The 17,479-nt window shown below is 47.5% G+C and overlaps 1 protein-coding gene across 1 annotated transcript in view; it reads right to left on the bottom strand.

Annotated features, from left to right (window-relative positions):
• Positions 1–17,479, bottom strand: part of MMP24 (matrix metallopeptidase 24) — a gene marked incomplete at both ends in the record, with an annotated part of 44,825 nt that overhangs the window by 10,268 nt on the left and 17,078 nt on the right. The window contains 3 exons of the mRNA XM_079718800.1: positions 6,092–6,396; positions 8,058–8,174; positions 13,847–13,995. Of these exons, the coding sequence (XP_079574926.1) occupies positions 6,092–6,396; positions 8,058–8,174; positions 13,847–13,995 (571 nt within the window). The remainder of the gene's footprint in view (positions 1–6,091; positions 6,397–8,057; positions 8,175–13,846; positions 13,996–17,479) is intronic.

Here is a 17,479-nt window from a genome sequence, read left to right as displayed (position 1 = left end):
AACTCCCCTGAACTTCTGGGTCAGGCCTGGGACAGGGCAAGGCCTGACTTTGGGGGGATTAAGCAGCCCTGGCTTTGGGAAAGAAATGCAAGGGGCAGGAAGTTGAGCAGGCCGTCGAATCAACGGTCCTGACTCATATTATGTCCAGTTATAGACTCCTGCTTGCCTTGACCTCTGGCATTTGAATGTCCCTTGAGCCCTGCCTCTGTTGCCCAGCCCTAAGGCCTGTCACAGTCCAGTCCTGCCACCTTGAAGTGCAGGGGAGGCTGCCAAGAGCCCAGGAGGTGGTCAGGAGTCCTAGTGCTCACTCTGGCCCCAGTGGCACTGGCCAAGCTGCCCTACCCAGCCCGCCTGAGGGCCCCACGAGGGTCAGATGAGTCTGGGGATTGTGTCTGGCCTTCCTGGCTAAGGCCTTGGGAAGAGAGAAGAGCCCTATGGGGCGGACTCAGTCACACACATGCATGCCTGCCGCTCTGCGGACACCACCAGTACCTTCAGCGAAGGGGGGATGGGCAAGATCAGGGGAAGTTTGGCCAAGAGCCTGGGGCTGGCCTTCTGCTGGGGCAGGGCAAAGCTGGCATGAGGAGGCCAGGCTGCCCCCAGTTCCTTCCTCAGGTCCTGGCCCCTCTGGCGGCAGGGAAGGGTGAGCTCATCTCTGAGCTCCATCCCAAACAAAGGTGGCTGCTAGCGCCAATGGAAGGCAGCCCTGCTTCCTGGGGTCCGGTCCTGGCTCTGGTCCTGGCACGTTCTGTGACCCGGGACAAGCTGTTTGGGCCTCTGTCTCCTGACTAGGCTCTTCCTCAGGGAGCATCCACAGGGATTTCAGCTGAGAACCAGGGAGCGGGGCTCTGAGCGCCTGGCTGGACTCTAAACCTTTGTCCTCAGCCTGTGTCTATTACTCTGTAAGCCTCTGTGCTGGGTCTCTGCAGAGAACAGGAGTAAGCCCTTGAAGGAAAGGGGTCTGTGGGTTTGTTCCAGGGACCAAAAGGCAGAGGAGAGCTGGGGAGCTGGCATCCTACTGCACAGAAACCCGAGAGACCTGTTAAGTGGGGGCTGCTCTGGGGAGATGGAAGAAGAGCGGGGAGGGGCAGGAGAACTCCAGAAAAAGCAGAGGGATGGAGAAGACCCACATGCTTAATGGGCAGGAGGCTGGTAAGGGCTTCACCACCCAAGAGGGTGAAAGGCAGAGAAGCAGAGTGGTCGGAAGTGTAGTCCCTGGGTGTCTGACTGCTGTGACTCCTGGCTCTGCCATGTCCTAGCAGTGTGACATTTTAAATCTCTTCCTCTGTAAAACAAAGGGATTAATGGTACCTTCATCACAAGAATGGGGTGAAGATTAATGAGGCAAGGTACAGAAAGCACTCACACTACCTCCAGGCACAGAACTATCACGGTTAATTAGCAAGTTCACGTTAAGCTATGTATGACGGACCAGCATCCTCAACAGGGAGAGTTCCCTTGAGCTGGGAGCTCAAGTCCTTGGGCTTCCTAGCAAGCACCCAACAGTCTACTTGGCTACTCCAGTGTATCTTGTCTCTGCTTCATTTCCTTCTCTTGGGACCTCCATCTTTGGTGAGTCCCATCTCATTGACTCCTGAAACCCTCCCAAAGGTTGCAACATTTCCTTTTGCCTCTATTCTTTGGCCAATGCTGTCCCCTCTGCCTGGAATATCCTTACTCCTTCAAAGTTCAGCTGAATGCCATATCCTCCAGGGAGCCTTCCTTGATTTCCCTAACCAGCAATGACTGCTTCCTCCTATACACTCTCCCAGCAGTGTATCTGTACCATATTTATGGCCCTGACCACTTTCCACCCTACATCATAACCAGGAGCACACACTCTCTTCTGCCCCAGGACTATGAGCTCCTTGAGGGAAAGCTCTGTGCTGGACAAGCCAGGATGGAACAGTGCCAAATGTTCAGTATTTTTCCAGGCGTTATCTTTGGACCATCTGCAGCAGAACCAACTGGGGTGATTGTTAAAAATTCAGAGTCCTGGGTTTGAGACAGCTAATGTCTTCTTTGGTAAGAGTCAGGACTTTGCTCTGGAAAACCAAGCCTGAACTATCCAGACGCAGTTCATAACCCCAGCAATAGACCACTAGGAACTGGGACGCAGCCATTGCCCTAGGATGGTTTTTGGAAGGACAGCAAAGGAACCAAGATTGACTGAGCACCTATATATTATCTCGTTTAATTTCCACATAAACTCAGCAAGGGCGTGATGCAGCCTCCCGGGAATTTTTGTTTGTTGGCTTTCTTCTCTATTCTTCTGCCGCTTACTGTGTGAACGTCTCAACCACTCAGAACTTTCCTTTCCTCACCACCCTGCCCAGTCTAGCTCCCAGGGTGGGGAGGAATCACTGTAGTAACTGCGGAAGGACTGTCCCCTGTGAAGGGCTGGTCCCCATGATGCTTCCCGTCTTGTCACCTTCCCCAGGGCTGGGCTTCCTCCCCAGCAGAGCTTAGTGAATTCTGCTGACTTCACTGCTTGACCCATTGGAAAGGGATGAGGACACAGGGTGCCTGGGAGACTCCCCGAGATCAGCTTAAAGGTGTGGTGGGCCAGATCGCCCTTCACACAGACCCCAAAGAAGTGGAGAATCAGAGTCCCCTTTACATTCTAGTGGTTCTCCAGGAGAGCCTTTTCAACACACAGGTGGCGGGGATTCTGATTCAGGAGTTTGCGGTTAGGGCTTAGGCAACCTTTTTAAAATAAAGTCCCCCGCGGGAATTTTATAGTGGTTGGGTCAGGCTGACACACCTGAAGCAACTGCTCAAACTTCACGTCACTAAGAGTGGGAAGGCCTGTGTCACACGTGCTTCCTAACGTGATGCAACAGGGGGGACCAGCACCACCTGGGAAGCATTCTCGCCAAAAAAGTCAATCCAGTCAGGCCTGTAGATCTATTCAGGCTATATGGGGAAGAGAGACATGGTAAAAGTGAAACTAAGTCAGACAGAGAAAGACAAATATCATATGATATTGCTTATATGTGGAATCTAAAAAAAAGGGTACAAATGAACTTATCTACAAAACAGACATAGTTATAGATGTAGAAAATAAACCTCTGGTTACCATGCAGTAAGGAGGGGCAAGGGATAAATTGGAAGATTGGGATCGACATATACACACTGCTATATATAAAATAGATAACTAATTTCTTCAACAATTACAGGGAGAAAAGAGAAGCAAGGTGACTGCTGTAAATGAAAAGGGCCTTAAGAGACGAATGATGTGTGGATGCTCTTTGGATCCTGATGCAAACAACCATTAAAGACATTTTTGAGGTAATTTGGGAAAATGAACACAAACTGGGTATTGGATTTTAAGAAATTATTGCTAATTTTGTCGGGTAGGTCATGATTTTGTGGTTGTGTTAAAGGCAGTCTGTTAGAGGTATGTACTAGAGTATTTAGAGGTGAGACCTGAGATTTTCCTTAAAATACATCACCAAAAAATAAAGGGGGTCGGGGAGGGTAGATGAAACAGCACTGACATAATGTTGATAACTGCTGAAGCAGGGTGATGGGTGCCTGGGGGCGTTCACATGATCATTCTCCCTACTTGGTAAGTTTAAAATTTTCCATAATGGAAATTTAGAATAGAGAAGAAAGCTAATAAACAAAAAATTCCCGGAGGCTGCGCTCACACCCTCGCTGAGTTTATGTGGAAATTAAACGAGATAACATATAGGTGCTCAATCAATCTTGGTTCCTTTCCTCTCCTTCCAAAGGCCGTCCAATGGCAATGGCTGCCTTCCGGTTCCTAGCAGTCTATTGCTGGCGTTATGAGCTGCATCTGGATAGAGTTCTGCTTGGTTTTCCAGAGCAAAGTCCTGACTCTCGTCCAAGAAGACATTAGCTATCTTGGAATTTCTATCCGAATTCTTGGTCATTCGTCAGGATGGGGTGGGACAGATGAGAGGGTGCTGGGATGGTGCCCATCCACAGGTCCCAGCTCCTTCCCACACACACCACCAGAAGTTCTCAGGATTTTGAGACTGGTCCAAGGTCTCTACCAGCAAGGAGCAGTTGTGGGAAGTAAACACCCAGAGCTGGGAAAGGCAGGGTAGAGGAGGAATGTCCTTAATAATTCATGTATCTCTATCAGGGCTATGACTGTTATCAGCTAACAGTGCCTGGCACATAACAGTGGCTCAAAAATGTTAGTTCTCCTCTCGTCACACTTTATCAGTTAGTACAGACCTCCACTGGTTGACACTGATCCAAGAATAAGAACAAGATAAAGAATAGGTGTTCAGAAAGCCAGGAAACACATCCAAGACATAAGGGAAAGGATTCCTGGGCTGAGGAAATGGAGCTGGATAGGAAAGAAGACCAAAGAAGAGGGTGGGGGACAAAGAGAAATGTAGCAGTTTCATAACTTTGCCTAGGCTGAGCCTTGGCCACATCACCTCCTGAACCACCCTTTGACAGACAGGACAAGAGTTGTGATCCCTGATCCATGCAATGATATGAAATGCTTTTAAGGAGGCAGTCCTCACCTACAGACAGCAGACACAGCCTCTGAGGAAACAGGCCTTTAAAGTCTGCTCTCAGCCTGAAGCATCGCCAAGGAAAAAGAAGGTCTAGTGTTTCCCCAACTTGCCTAAGCTTAAGAATTGGAATTTCCAGGGTAAGGGCCTGGGAATCCATGTTTATAACAAGAACCTGGTTGATTCTTATGATCAGGCAAGTTAGGGAAACTCTGGGGATTAAGACAGTGTTTCTCAAGGTAATGGACACCTGCCTCAGAAGCACTTGGGGAATTTATGAGACCACGTGCAGATTCCCAGGCCTGAACCCAGAACCAGAGAATCAGAATAGCAAGAGGTTAGGGGCCTGGAGCCTGGAATCTGAATTCTTAAAAAAGGTTTCTAGGTGATTCTGTTGTGCCCTGCAGTTGGAGAGCCATGGAAACAGCATGGTAGCAAAGAGTATGGGCTCTGGAATCGTCATGTCTGGGTTCGAAAATGTATTTCCCCATTCACCAACTGTGGGACCTTAGTAGGTTACTTACTGTTTCTCTACACCGCAGTTTACCTATCTGTAAAATGGGGATGATAATAACACATACATATTATACAGTATGTGGAAAACTCTTGACATGGGCCTCAGAATATTAACATACTAATTCTAATCTATTATAATCTAAAATAGAATTGAATTGGATCCTCCGTCCCTCCTTCCTCCAGAGTCCTACTGCATTTTCTTGGTACTTCTGCTGCGTCCTTCAGTACAGTCTGCCTTGCGACAGGGTGACTTATGTATACATCTGTCTCCCCGACTCAACTCTGGACTTCCAAAGGGCAGAGACTGTGTCTTTTTTAAATGTTCAAACACGTGCATCATGTTCCATTAGAGTCGGAAGGGACTTTAGAAGTCACCTAATCCAGCCCCTCATCTGACAGATGAGGAGACTGAGGGTGAATGATGCACCCCTCGTCACATGGCCAGTGGTTGAACTACAGCCTGAGCCCTGGCACTGCTGCCTACCAGCTATGCCATCTGAGCCTCAAACTCTTCATCTTAGAAAAGGGCATAATGGTGTACAGTTGCCTACTTACTAAGCAGCTGCCTTGCAAGTAAGTACTGATGAGGAACTCTTGCAACCTGAGGAGTATTGTTACGATTACTGCAGAGAGGATGCTAGAGTAATTACGGGGCCTATTATTCACTTGTGAGGTTGACATAAGGGAGAGAGTCTGTCATGTTTTCCCACAGCATGGCCTTTGAAGCCCTCATCAGTCAGGCCAGAGCCTACCACTTTCAGCTTTAAGCCTTTTAACCTTTTCCTCCAGCCTCTGATCCATTACTTTATCGTCTTATTCATGGCCTAGACTTTCCTCCTAACTCAGTCCAATTAGACCATTTACTACTAAGTGATCTGACCCATCTGCCTGGCCCTGGCCCTGATGGATCAGCTGTTGAATATTATCAGAGACCACAGTTCCCACCCTCTTAGGGTCTTAGTTCTTGGACAAGAAGCTCTAGAAACCAGGAAACTCAACTGTGGTATCCTCCAAGCTCTTCCTCAGGGCTTCTTTCCCTGACAGCCAAGTAACCCCCTGTCCCCTCATGACCTTACCATCATGGTTGGCATTTCCTAATGTCCATGGCTCGTCTGAATCAAAGTGAGTGTCTCCACCAATCCCTGGGCCAGGGAAGTAGGCATGAGCCAGGAATCCCCCTTCACCATCAAACGGGGAGCTGTCGCCATGGAAGCCAGAAGCAAAGAAGATCATGATGTCGGCCTCCTTCCGGTCACTTTTGATTTCATGGTAGGGCACCTCTTCAAAGGTCAGCGGGGTCACCTTCTGCCACACATCGAAAGCCTGGCGAATAGCTTTCCGCGTGTCTAACTCACCCACCTTTGGGGTGTAGTTGTGAATGCTGGTGAGAGAGGGGAGGATTGATAGGGGGGAACAGACCAAGAATCAGAGACCAGCAGAGCTAAAAGGAACACCAGAGGCCATGTGGGCCTAGAATTCTGCTGAGGTACCTCAGGGGTTGATAAAGAGGTTGGGTGGGCAGGGCTCTGGGTCCCCACCCCTGCCTTTTACTTAGTGTTTTATATTTGATCTCTGAAAAAGTTTGTGTTGAACTTGTAGAAAAAAAATTAAGTTGTGCATGGCATTTCCTAAATTTTAAGTTCTTCTCCCAATACATAAAAATGTACATTTATAAAATTTATAAAAACACTTAAACAGGGACTTCCCTGGTGGTGCAGTGGTTAAGACTCCATGCTTCCAATGCAGGGTGCCCGGGTTTGATCCCTGGTCAGGGAACTAGATCCCACATGTCGCAACTAAGAGTTCACATGCCACAACTGAGGAGTCCGCCTGCCGCAACTAAGGAGCCCGCGAGCCGCAGCTAAGACCCAGCACAACCAAATAAATAAATTAAATAAATAAATATTTTTTAAAAACCCACTTAAACAGTGGAGAGTTTAAGTCAAATATCCTGTAAAAAAGTCTTTGGCACCAGCTACTACTGTTTGTCTACATAGAAGCTGGTATAGGGTGGCATGTGATTAAATCAGTTATAGGTTTAACTACGTAAGGTTACTGTATCCATATTGCATGGTTCTCCACGATGGAGCATCACCACTTCTGGCTGCTCTGCCCCATGAACACCTGGGGCAAAGACTATTCACCCATTCTACAGGTAAGGAAACTGAAGCCCAGAGAGGTTGCGTGATAGAAGTTAAGGTTAGAATTGGGTTAGAAGCCACTTCTAACTCTACTCTTGAGGAGACTCTAAGTCTACGCAGTTACTAACCCAGATTCTTCTGAAGTTTCCTCCTCTTGTCAGATTTCTGAAAAAATCCTGTTCTGGTCTTACAGCTTGTGAGCAGGAGAGTCCTTAGCTCAACCCAAAGGATCTCTGTCTCAGATCCTACTTCTGAACCCAGGGATCCACCTGAGATGGAATCAGAGACTTGAGAGGTACAAAACAGGGCCCAGCTGAGCCTGCCCTATGCCTGGCCCTGACCCCACCCCACCTGAATCCTGATGTCTGCGTCTGCTGTGATGGGTTCCATCATCCCTGCCCTTGGTCACTGGGCTGACTTGGAGCCTGATCCTGCTTTGCCCAGACAGTCAAAGGATGACAAGTGTTGCAATTCAGTTCCCAGCTCTTTATGTTCCTTAAGAAACAACTGGAACTCTGTGCTGGGAATCTCGGCTGAAGTCCATCAATCAGGCTAAGTGGGGAAGGGATCCAGATCAGAGGGAGTGGGGTTTGGCAAGCAGCGGTAGGGAGGATGGGTTCAGCCATGGTTCTTTATCCCAGGTGAAAGTTACCGAACATACCCCACTTCCCGTAACTAAAAACTCTAGGAATCTGAACAGAGCATAACTCGTGAGCCCCTAAAGGACCAAACAAACCTGAAGCTGGAGACGTAGCATCCTCTGGACGCTACAAGAACAAAGTCATGGGGTCTCAGAGCCTGGCCCTGATTACAGACCCACCTACAGTGTGAAACTCAGGCCAGGAAAAATCAGAGTGAGGGTGGAGCCAAAGCCAAGGAGGAGGAGAGGGAGTTGAGGCACCTGTAGGTGATGTGCTTCTGCCGCCACTTCTGTCCCGTCAGGGCATAGCGCTTGTTTCTCCGCCTTCGGCTCAAGTGCGGGTGATCAGGGACACCACATCGGGGTTTCTTCATCCACCTGGGCAGAGAGAGGACACACAAACACACCAACACTGTGGTCCCTGGACACTCTAGGAAGGCACTGCAGCTCCCGGTCCCAGGCTGAATGGCAACGTGCACACTCAACCCAGACTCTGGGCCCCTGGCTCTGATGGGATCCCCGAAAGGAACACGATCGACTGCTCGATTCATCACTTCATTCACTCCTAACTGAATATGAAGAAGTGCTGCTGCATAAGAGACTGCGAGTCAGGAGACACGGGCTTGCTAGTTCCAGCTCCATCACTAATCATAGGAGCCCGGGCAAGCGACTGAGTCAATGTGAGCCTCAGTTTCCTCATCGGCAATGTGAGAATTCTAGTTCTCGCTGGTCTTAGCTTGTGGGGAGCCTCCAAGGAGGGAATGCACGTGGAAATGCTCTGTAAATGAAATTAGATCACATCACTGCCTGCTTTAAAACCTTCCAATGATTTCCCCAATCACCTAGAATAAAACTCAAACTCCTCGGGCTTCCCTGGTGGTGCAGTGGTTGAGAGTCCGCCTGTCGATGCAGGGGACACGGGTTCGTGCCCCGGTCCGGGAGGATCCCACATGCCGCGGAGCGGCTGGGCCCGTGAGCCATGGCCGCTGAGCCTGCGCGTCCGGAGCCTGTGCTCCGCAACGGGAGAGGTCACAACAGCGAGGGGCCCGCATACCGCAAAAAAAACCCAAAAAACAAAAACCTCAAACTCCTCACGTTGGCCCACAGCCCCTGCGTGATCCGCGATCTAACCCCCACCTACGCGTGATGACACCGGCACCCCCTGCTTCCCCACAGGCACTCTGCGCCAGCTCCAGTGGCCTCCCTGCTGCGCCTTGAACATGCTAAGATCATTCAGCTTCAGGGTTTGCATTTGCTGTGTCCTCTGCTTGCCATGCCCTTCTTCACACGGTTTGTTCCCTTACTTCATGAAGGTCTCTGCTCAAATGTCACCCTTTCCAAGAGGACTTCCCTGCCACCCTCCCTAAAATAATGTCCCCCTCCCCATCCCACCTCTATCTGTTTATCCTGCTTAATTTTTCTTTATATCCTTTTTTTTGGCTTCAAATTTAATTTATTTTCAATGAGACTATGATCCTTAGAGGATTTTTCTGGGTAGTTAAAAGATTGGGGAGATAATTTATTACAGACAGATATTGGTTATGAGTAATATTCTTACCAAAAGATAGCTATCAATATTTTTTTTTGATTTTTTTTATTAGTTTCTGCTTTATAACAAAGTGAATCAGTCACACATATACATCTGTTCCCACATCCCTTCCCTCCTGCGTCTCCCTCCCTCCCACCCTCCCCATCCCACCCCTCCAGGTGGTCACAAAGCACCAAGCTGATCTCCCTGTGCTATGCGGCTGCTTCCCACTATCTATCTACCTTACGTTTGGTACTGTATATATGTCCATGCCTCTCTTTCGCTTTGTCACAGCTTACCCTTCCCCCTCCCCATATCCTCAAGTCCATTCTCAAGTAGGTCTGTGTCTTTATTCCTGTTTTACCCCTAGGTTCTTCATGACATTTTTTTTTCTCAAATTCCATATATATGTGTTAGCATACGGTATTTGTCTTTCTCTTTCTGACTTACTTCACTCTGTATATCCTTTATCATTGTCTGAAATTACATCATATCTTAGCTTTTTGTTTATTCTTTGTCTCTCTTACCAGGTTCTAACTCCATAAGGACAGGAACCTTGCCTGTATCCCCAGTGTCAGCACAGTGCCTGACTCAGAAAGTGTTCAAGAATGATTTGTTGAATGAATGAATGAGAACTATCCCATGGTGGAAAGGCATAGCTTGGAAGACAGTAAATTCTCTTTCACTCCAGGTGTTCAAAAAGTGGCTGAACAACTGTAGGACTTGGAGTGTAATTATCTGCAGCACTTAATTACACTGTATTGTGATTTGAAATCTATTAGTCTGTTGTCTCTAGTAAATAGTAAATTCTTTGAGAACAGGAACTGTTTTGTATTCATCATCGTGTCCTTAGAAGCTAGCCCTGTGCTTGGAACTAAGTAAATTCTGATAACTGTTTGTTGTCAGGTTAAGTTGCATTAGGGAACAGTGAGCCTGGGACTTCATTGGGGATATAAAATAGGGGCCAGGATAGGAGATTTAAAAGATCATGGCTGATTGGATGGGCCATCCTTGCATTTCATGTCTCTGTGCTGCCCTAATGACCAGCTCACTGAACTATAGATTGAGATCGCTGGGGGAAAAACAGTCTGGCCTTATTTGCAGTTGTTGAAAGCAGTTGCCTTTGGCAACAGAGAGAAAAGGAGACAGAGACTCTTTTAACCAAATATTAAGGGACTTGAGGGACTTAACCAGGTCTTACTCATTTTGTATGCTTTACATCACCTAGAATGCCCACACTCGGAAATCAATAACAAAAGACAAAATAATAACAATAACATGCATGGGTATAAACGTTTATCATTTTCAGTGTTCACTTTCTTTTTTTAAAAAAATAAATTTGGGGGCTTCCCTGGTGGCGCAGTGGTTTAGAGTCTGCCTGCCGATGCAGGGGACATGGGTTCGTGCCCCGGTCGGGGAAGATCCCACATGCCGCGGAGCGGCTGGGCCCGTGAGCCATGGCCGCTGAGCCTGCGCATCCGGAGCCTGTGCTCCGCAACGGGAGAGGCCACAACAGTGAGAGGCCCATGTACCGCAAAAAAATAAATAAATAAAAGTAAATAAATAAATAAATTTGATTCTCAAAACAGCTCTGTGAGGTAATCAGAAATGATTGATCCCAATTTTACAGACGAGGGAAAAGGTACAGAGATAAATTGAGTAACTTGCAAACTATAGCAAACTGTGAGGCAGGACTGGGACTTTGTTGAATGAATGAATGAACTATTAATGCAATTTGAGAAAAAAAGCTGGGGCTTTTCTTTTCTGTGCTTAGTACAAGTTTGGGTTAGAGGAACTATGTTTGTTGAATGAATGAAGGAGTGAATAATGTGTGACATTTCCCAAGGTAGGCACTCAAAAATACTACTTTAAAGTGCTAATCTAGCTTCCTTTCACTGACAGTCCCTGGGAAGAGACACAGGAGGCACCTCCAGGAGGCTGAACTAGACCTGGAAGGGCCCCCAGGGAGGAAACAGGCCCAGAGAGAGGCAGCGATTGCCCAAGGTCACAGAGCTGGAGCCAAAACTAAGGTCTCCAAGTTCTACCCGCAAACACCCTCCGCATCAGGTCTGGGATTAAGTGCGAGCATCTTTCTCCTTCCCAAGCCTCCAAAACAGCGTTCCCCCGCCTTCCTACAAAGAGCTGGGGGCAGAGTGGCAAGTGGGAAATGCCATCTTCCTCCCTCAGATCTTTCCCTCTGCCTCCTTCTCTTGCTGCCACCTGCCACTCTCTGAAGCCTGTCCAACAGGCCTGCAGCTTCTGGAACAGAGCGAAACCCAAGGCCAGGTGGTGCCTCAGCAGACACACCAGTGCTCCTGCCCCGGGATGCGCTGCCATGAGGCCTGCACAAAGCCCTCAAAATAACCTCCCCTTTGAAAGGCGGTCAGGCTCTCTTTGACCAGCTGGCTCCTGAGGCCACAGGGCCAAGGAGTCCACTGTACTCACAGCATCATAGGAGCGGTCAAATGTATTATCTCAGAATTTCACAATCTCACAATCAGAGAATCTGAGGAATAGAAAATGTTCATACAGAATTTTAGTATCATAAAACCCCAGACTCGGACTTCCCTGGTGGCACAGTGGTTAAGAATCTGCCTGCCAATGCAGGGGACACGGATTCGAGCCCTGGTCCGGGAAGATCCCACATGCCGCGGAGCAACTAAGCCCGTGCGCCACAACTACTGAGCCTGCGCTCTAGAGCCCACGAGCCACAGCTACAGAGCCTGTGTTCCACAACTACTGAAGCCCGCATGCCTAGACCCCGTGCTCCACAACAAGAGAAGCCACCACAATGAGAAGCCCACACACCACAACGAAGCGTAGCCCCCGCTCGCCACAACTAGAGAAAGCCCGCGCACAGCAACAACAAAGACCCAATGCAGCCAAAAAAAAAAAAAAAGAATCCGCCTTCCAATGCAGGGGACACGGGTTCGATCCCTCGTCGGGGAACTAAGACCCCAAATGTTGTGGGGCAACTAAGCCCACACACCAAAACTACTGAGCCCGCGCACCACAACGAAAAATCCCGTATGCCGCAACTAAGACCCGACACAGCCAAAAAACAAAACAAAACAAAACAAAACCCAGACTCACTAAATTTTAAAAGCTTAGAATAATGGAATCTAGAATTTAAGAGTCAAAACTCCAACACTTCCCCCCCCCACCCCTGTGTAAATGAACAAGATGAGGCCCAGAGAGATGCTTATCTCAAGGAGTGACTCACCCAAGGGATGGATTGATCCTGGATCCACAATTGGCTAGATTTCCTGTTCTCCACCCACTGACTTCCCCGCATCCTCCCCCAGCCCCGCTCCTTCTTTCCACCTGAGCGCGGGCTCTTGCCCCTCCCCCACTGCTTGGGAAACTCACTCCAGCTCTTGGTCGTGCCTTCGTGGCAGTTATGGCTTTTCTTAAACAGCTTTAATAACTTTCATGGTTATTCCTTAAAAATATATATAATATACTCAACTCTCTCCCAACTTAAACAAACAAAAATTCATCCCTCTGTAGCTCCGACCAGGGATTGAATCCCGACCACGGCGGTGGATGCCCAGAATCCTAACCACTAGGCCACCAGGAAACTCCCACGGATCAGCTTCTTGAAAGTTGTCCCTACCTTTGTCATCTCCACTCCTCATCTCCCCTTCTCCCCACCGCAATCTGACTTTCCTGCCACCACTCCAGGGAGGTTTCAACGGCCAGCCTCTTTGTTACCAAACTCAGCAAGCAGACACCTTTCAGTCTCCTGTTGGACCACCATGGCAGCTGACCCTGCTGACCATCCCCCTTCAAGGCCATGGCATCCCCGCCCTGGGCTTCCTTCACCTCTCAGGCTGCTCCTTCTCGGCTTGTTTTGTGAGTTCCATCCCCAGCACTCTTCTCTCCCTCCTCTTTATCCTCTCCCTGAGTATAAAACCATCCCTGTAGCTTGGCTTTCTTGTCATTACCTCCTAAGTATCTCCCCGAACCTCAGTGTTTCCTTCTGAGTTCTAGACCAGTGTAGCTAGATGATGGTGTTTTTTTGCTAAATGGGGAGCCTCTGGAGGGCAGGGATCAAAGGACCAAGCCCAGTGCCTGGCACACACAGGCATTCAGCAAATACTTGTTAAATGGGAATAGTGGAATAAGACTTGCCAACTCATTATTATTCTAGAGTTCTCTGTATCAAGTGAGATGTGTACATCTCAGGAATGCCAGAGGGGTGACTCACAGACCCACAAGTTATTAGTGTCAGAGGAGATTTAAGACCATCTATAACCAAACCCCTTATTGTGCTGATAAGGAAACTGAGGCCCAGAAGGGTTAAGAGTCTTGTCCAAGGTCACACAGCAAGTTTACGGCAGAGCACACCCCCAGCTCACATAGGAAAGGGCACCTTGGGGTACTCCCTCCCAGGATGACACTGCAGGGGCAAAAGATAGGAAGGTAGGATGGGCATGATATACAGATGAGGCCATGACAAATGTGAACCCAAATGTAAGTCTGGAAAGTTCAAAGGCACAATGTCCTATACAAATCTTACTCGATTGTTGTCTGATCCAACACACCGGTGACTGGGATCCCGTAAAACTGCTGCATAGTGGCGACTGCTGACTGTAAGGCCTTCCCTGAGTGCAACGCAGATGCCCGTGAGTCATAGGGCAGCAGATAGCCGTATGACTTTAACCAGTTCTGAAAGACATATGAAAAGAAAAGGATGCATTACTCGAGAGAAGGCTCTGTTCTACTTGGGCAGAGATTTGCCCTTGAAACCAGGGATCTTTTTACCAGAGGGACTTATGGACTCAGCCTCTGATTCCTGCCTCCTCCATTCCCTCCTGCAGACACTGTCAAATTAACCTCCAGAAAGCCCAGCTCTTGTTGGCTGACTCTTTTGCTATAAAACTTTCACTAGATCTCTATTGGCTGCAGAATAAAGATTAAATTGCATTCCAGGCTTTCCAGTACCCTGCCTCTTTACCATGTATGTGTTTTCCACTGACATATGACTAGACATGCAAGAGCACCAGAACAGTTCATTCTCGGAAGCAGACCGGCCTGATAAAACGCTGTGCCACCCAGAAACTCACTGTGTCCAAAGGCAGAGTCTGCTGAAGAATCATGTTGTAGAATATTAATAGGCATGAGATTATCTGCTGTCTTTATTGTTAATCCCTCCAAAAAGAGCAAGCCATTATAAATAAATATAAACAAAATAAGCAAAACAACATATTATTTAATTTAAATATGAGTACACAAATATATGCATAGAAAAAAGCCTAGAAGGGCGCACATAACATAATAATAGTATGGTTATGTAAGAGAATTCTTTGTTTTTAGGGAATACATGCTGAAGTATTTCAGCTTACATAACGGTACACGGTGTCTGCAACTTTTTCTTCAACAGAATCAGGGAAAAAATAGAGAGAAAGAGGGAGAGGAGAGAGAGGGAGAAAAAAAAACAAATGTAGTAAAATGTTAGGAGTTGGGGAATGTGGGCGAAACATATTCAGGAATTCTTTGTCCTATTCTTTTTTTTTTTTTTTTTTTTTTTGCGTTATGTGGGCCTCTCACTGTTGTGGCCTCTCCCGTTGCGGAGCACAGGCTCCGGACGCACAGGCCCAGCGGCCATGGCTCACGGGCCCAGCCGCTCCGCGGCATGTGGGATCTTCCCAGACCGGGGCACGAACCCGTGTCCCCTGCATCGACAGGTGGACTCTCAACCACTGCGCCACCAGGGAAGCCCCTTTGTCCTATTCTTGAAAACTTTTCTGGAAGTATAAAATAATGTCAATTTTTTTTTCAGTAAAAAAAAGAATTAATTTGAATATCCTTTGTTATAGTATCTTGGGGGAATTTTTTCTGTGCTTTTCTAAGTTTTATGCATGGAGTCATTTTTTTTAAAGAAGGAGAAAAACTTTAAAAGGGCAAGAGAGTCTGAAAGTAGCTTGGATGAAGCTCAAACAAACAATGAATCTGAAGGACAGCAAAGTAAAGATGATTATTTCCACCAACAAGCACGAGGGATGGAAACAGAAGAAATCAGAAGAAATCACAGCACCAGGAAATATCTGTGGCACCAATTGGAAAATGGGGGAAATATCCACATATCTATGGAATCCGTAAGCATGTCCTATAAGGAGCACACCTACACACTGGTCTCTAAACCACACAGGACCTGCTGCTCTTCCTCAGAGGATTATCTTGAACACCAAGTAAGCTAATGAAGCAAAAATATCTTAGGAAGCTGTATTATGTCCTTCCCATCTATAGTTTTGTTTCTTGTTTCTATATGAACAGTCTTATTGTGGATGCATCTGTTCCAAGTTAAATCAAACCATTTTGGGAAGGAGGCAGACCAGAAACTATAAATAAATTATTATTTATTTCATCCCAGGTGGCTATCACATCTTTACTGCCTTGTGATGAAATCCATCTGACTGAGTAAAAACAAAAGAGTCATGGGACTTCCCTGGTGGTACAGTGGTGGTACAGCTCCACGCTCCCAATGCAGGGGGCCCGGGTTCAATCCCTGGCCTGGGAAATAGATCCCACATGCATGTCACAACTAAGAGTTTGCATGCCACAACTAAGGAGCCTGCGTGCTGCAGCTAAGGAGCCCATGAGCCACAACTAAGGAGCCTGCCTGCCACAACTAAGACAACAAACTAACTATTTTTTAAAAACCCCAAAACAAAATAGAATAATAAAGTCTTAAAACATCCACAACAGAGTGACAACCTTACCTCTTTCAGGTTTGAGATCCAAAACCTGTTTTTCATTCTAAATTTTGGCACAGGATTTCAATACTTCTTGCACTTTCCCAAACTTTGAATCTCTTTCATGCCTTTGTTTGTTTCCCCCATCTGCCTGGCATATTTCTTTTCTTTTTTTTCTAAAATTGACCATTGTAACCATTTTATTTAGTTTTTAGAAATGTTTTATTTATTTATTTATGGCTGTGTTGGGTCTTCGTTGCTGCACGCAGGCTTTCTCTAGTTGCGGCGAGCAGGGCTACTCTTCATTGCAGTGCCCGTGCTTCTCATTGCAGTGGCTTCTCTTGTGGAGCACGGGCTCTAGGCATGCGGGCTTCAGTAGTTGTGGCATGTGGGCTCAGTAGTTGTGGCTCTCAGGCTCTAGAGCACGGGCTCAGTAGTTGTGGCGCACAGGCTTAGTTGCTCTGCGGCATGTGGGATCTTCCTGGACCAGGGCTTGAACGTGTCCCCTGCATTGGCAGGCGGATTCTTAACCACTGCGCCACCAGGGAAGCCCTGGCAAGTGGATTCTTAACCACTGCGCCATCAGGGAAGTCCCTATGCCTGGCATATTTCTAAGTTTGGCAAAAATCTTTCATTATTTTAAGGTTCAGTCCATAAATTACTCCCTCTGAAAGACTTGTCTCACTCCTCAGCCTGTTATTTTTTTCCTCTTCTGTGCTCCCTAAATCCCCTGTTACAGATGGTATAGCTCTTATAATATTGGGCTCTAATCATTACTTTATGTATCAGACCCTGAGTTCCTCCAGAGAAGGGTCTGTGTTTTACTCATCTCTCTATATCCGGTGCCCAGGAAGTGCCTGACAAAGTAGCTGATCATTGTCTCCATTCAACAAACATTACTGGGCACCGACTACCTGCTGGGCACCGACTACCTGCTGGGCACTGACTACCTGCTAGGCACTGTGCACGTCTCTGGGGATACAACGATGAACAAGGAGCTCACAGACCAACAAGTAAACCCACCATGAAAATACAGCACTAAAAATCAGGTGTGTAGAGGGTTCCATGGGAGAACAAAGGTGGGGGGCCTTATCCACATGGAGGGGTGGGGATGGGGAGCAAGGGGGAACTCAGGGGAGGCTTCCAGGTGGAGCTAAGTCTTGAAGGATACAGCATGTGCAATTGCCTGGAGGTGTTGGGATGCATAGCACATTCTGAGCGGTATTTAAAATGGCTGGAACTTGCGGGAGAAGAGTGTGGTGATGAGTGGAGAGGATTGGAAAGGAGGGGAGTGGGGAGAGATGATTTGCCATTAATTATCTGTTCACAAAGTGGGCAACTTACAGAGAATCACTTGTGACTTGACTGTGGTCTCGGATCAGCCAAAAAGCTCAAGTAAAGCATCTGGAAATGGACATGATAGGGCAACTGACAAGTTGCCTGTCCATTCATCCAGC

This window comes from Hyperoodon ampullatus (genome assembly GCF_949752795.1).
Source record: "Hyperoodon ampullatus genome assembly, chromosome: 14".
NCBI classification, from domain to species: domain Eukaryota; kingdom Metazoa; phylum Chordata; class Mammalia; order Artiodactyla; family Ziphiidae; genus Hyperoodon; species Hyperoodon ampullatus.
Note: the sequence above shows the minus strand (reverse complement) of the source record. Positions and strands in the feature narration are given on the sequence as shown.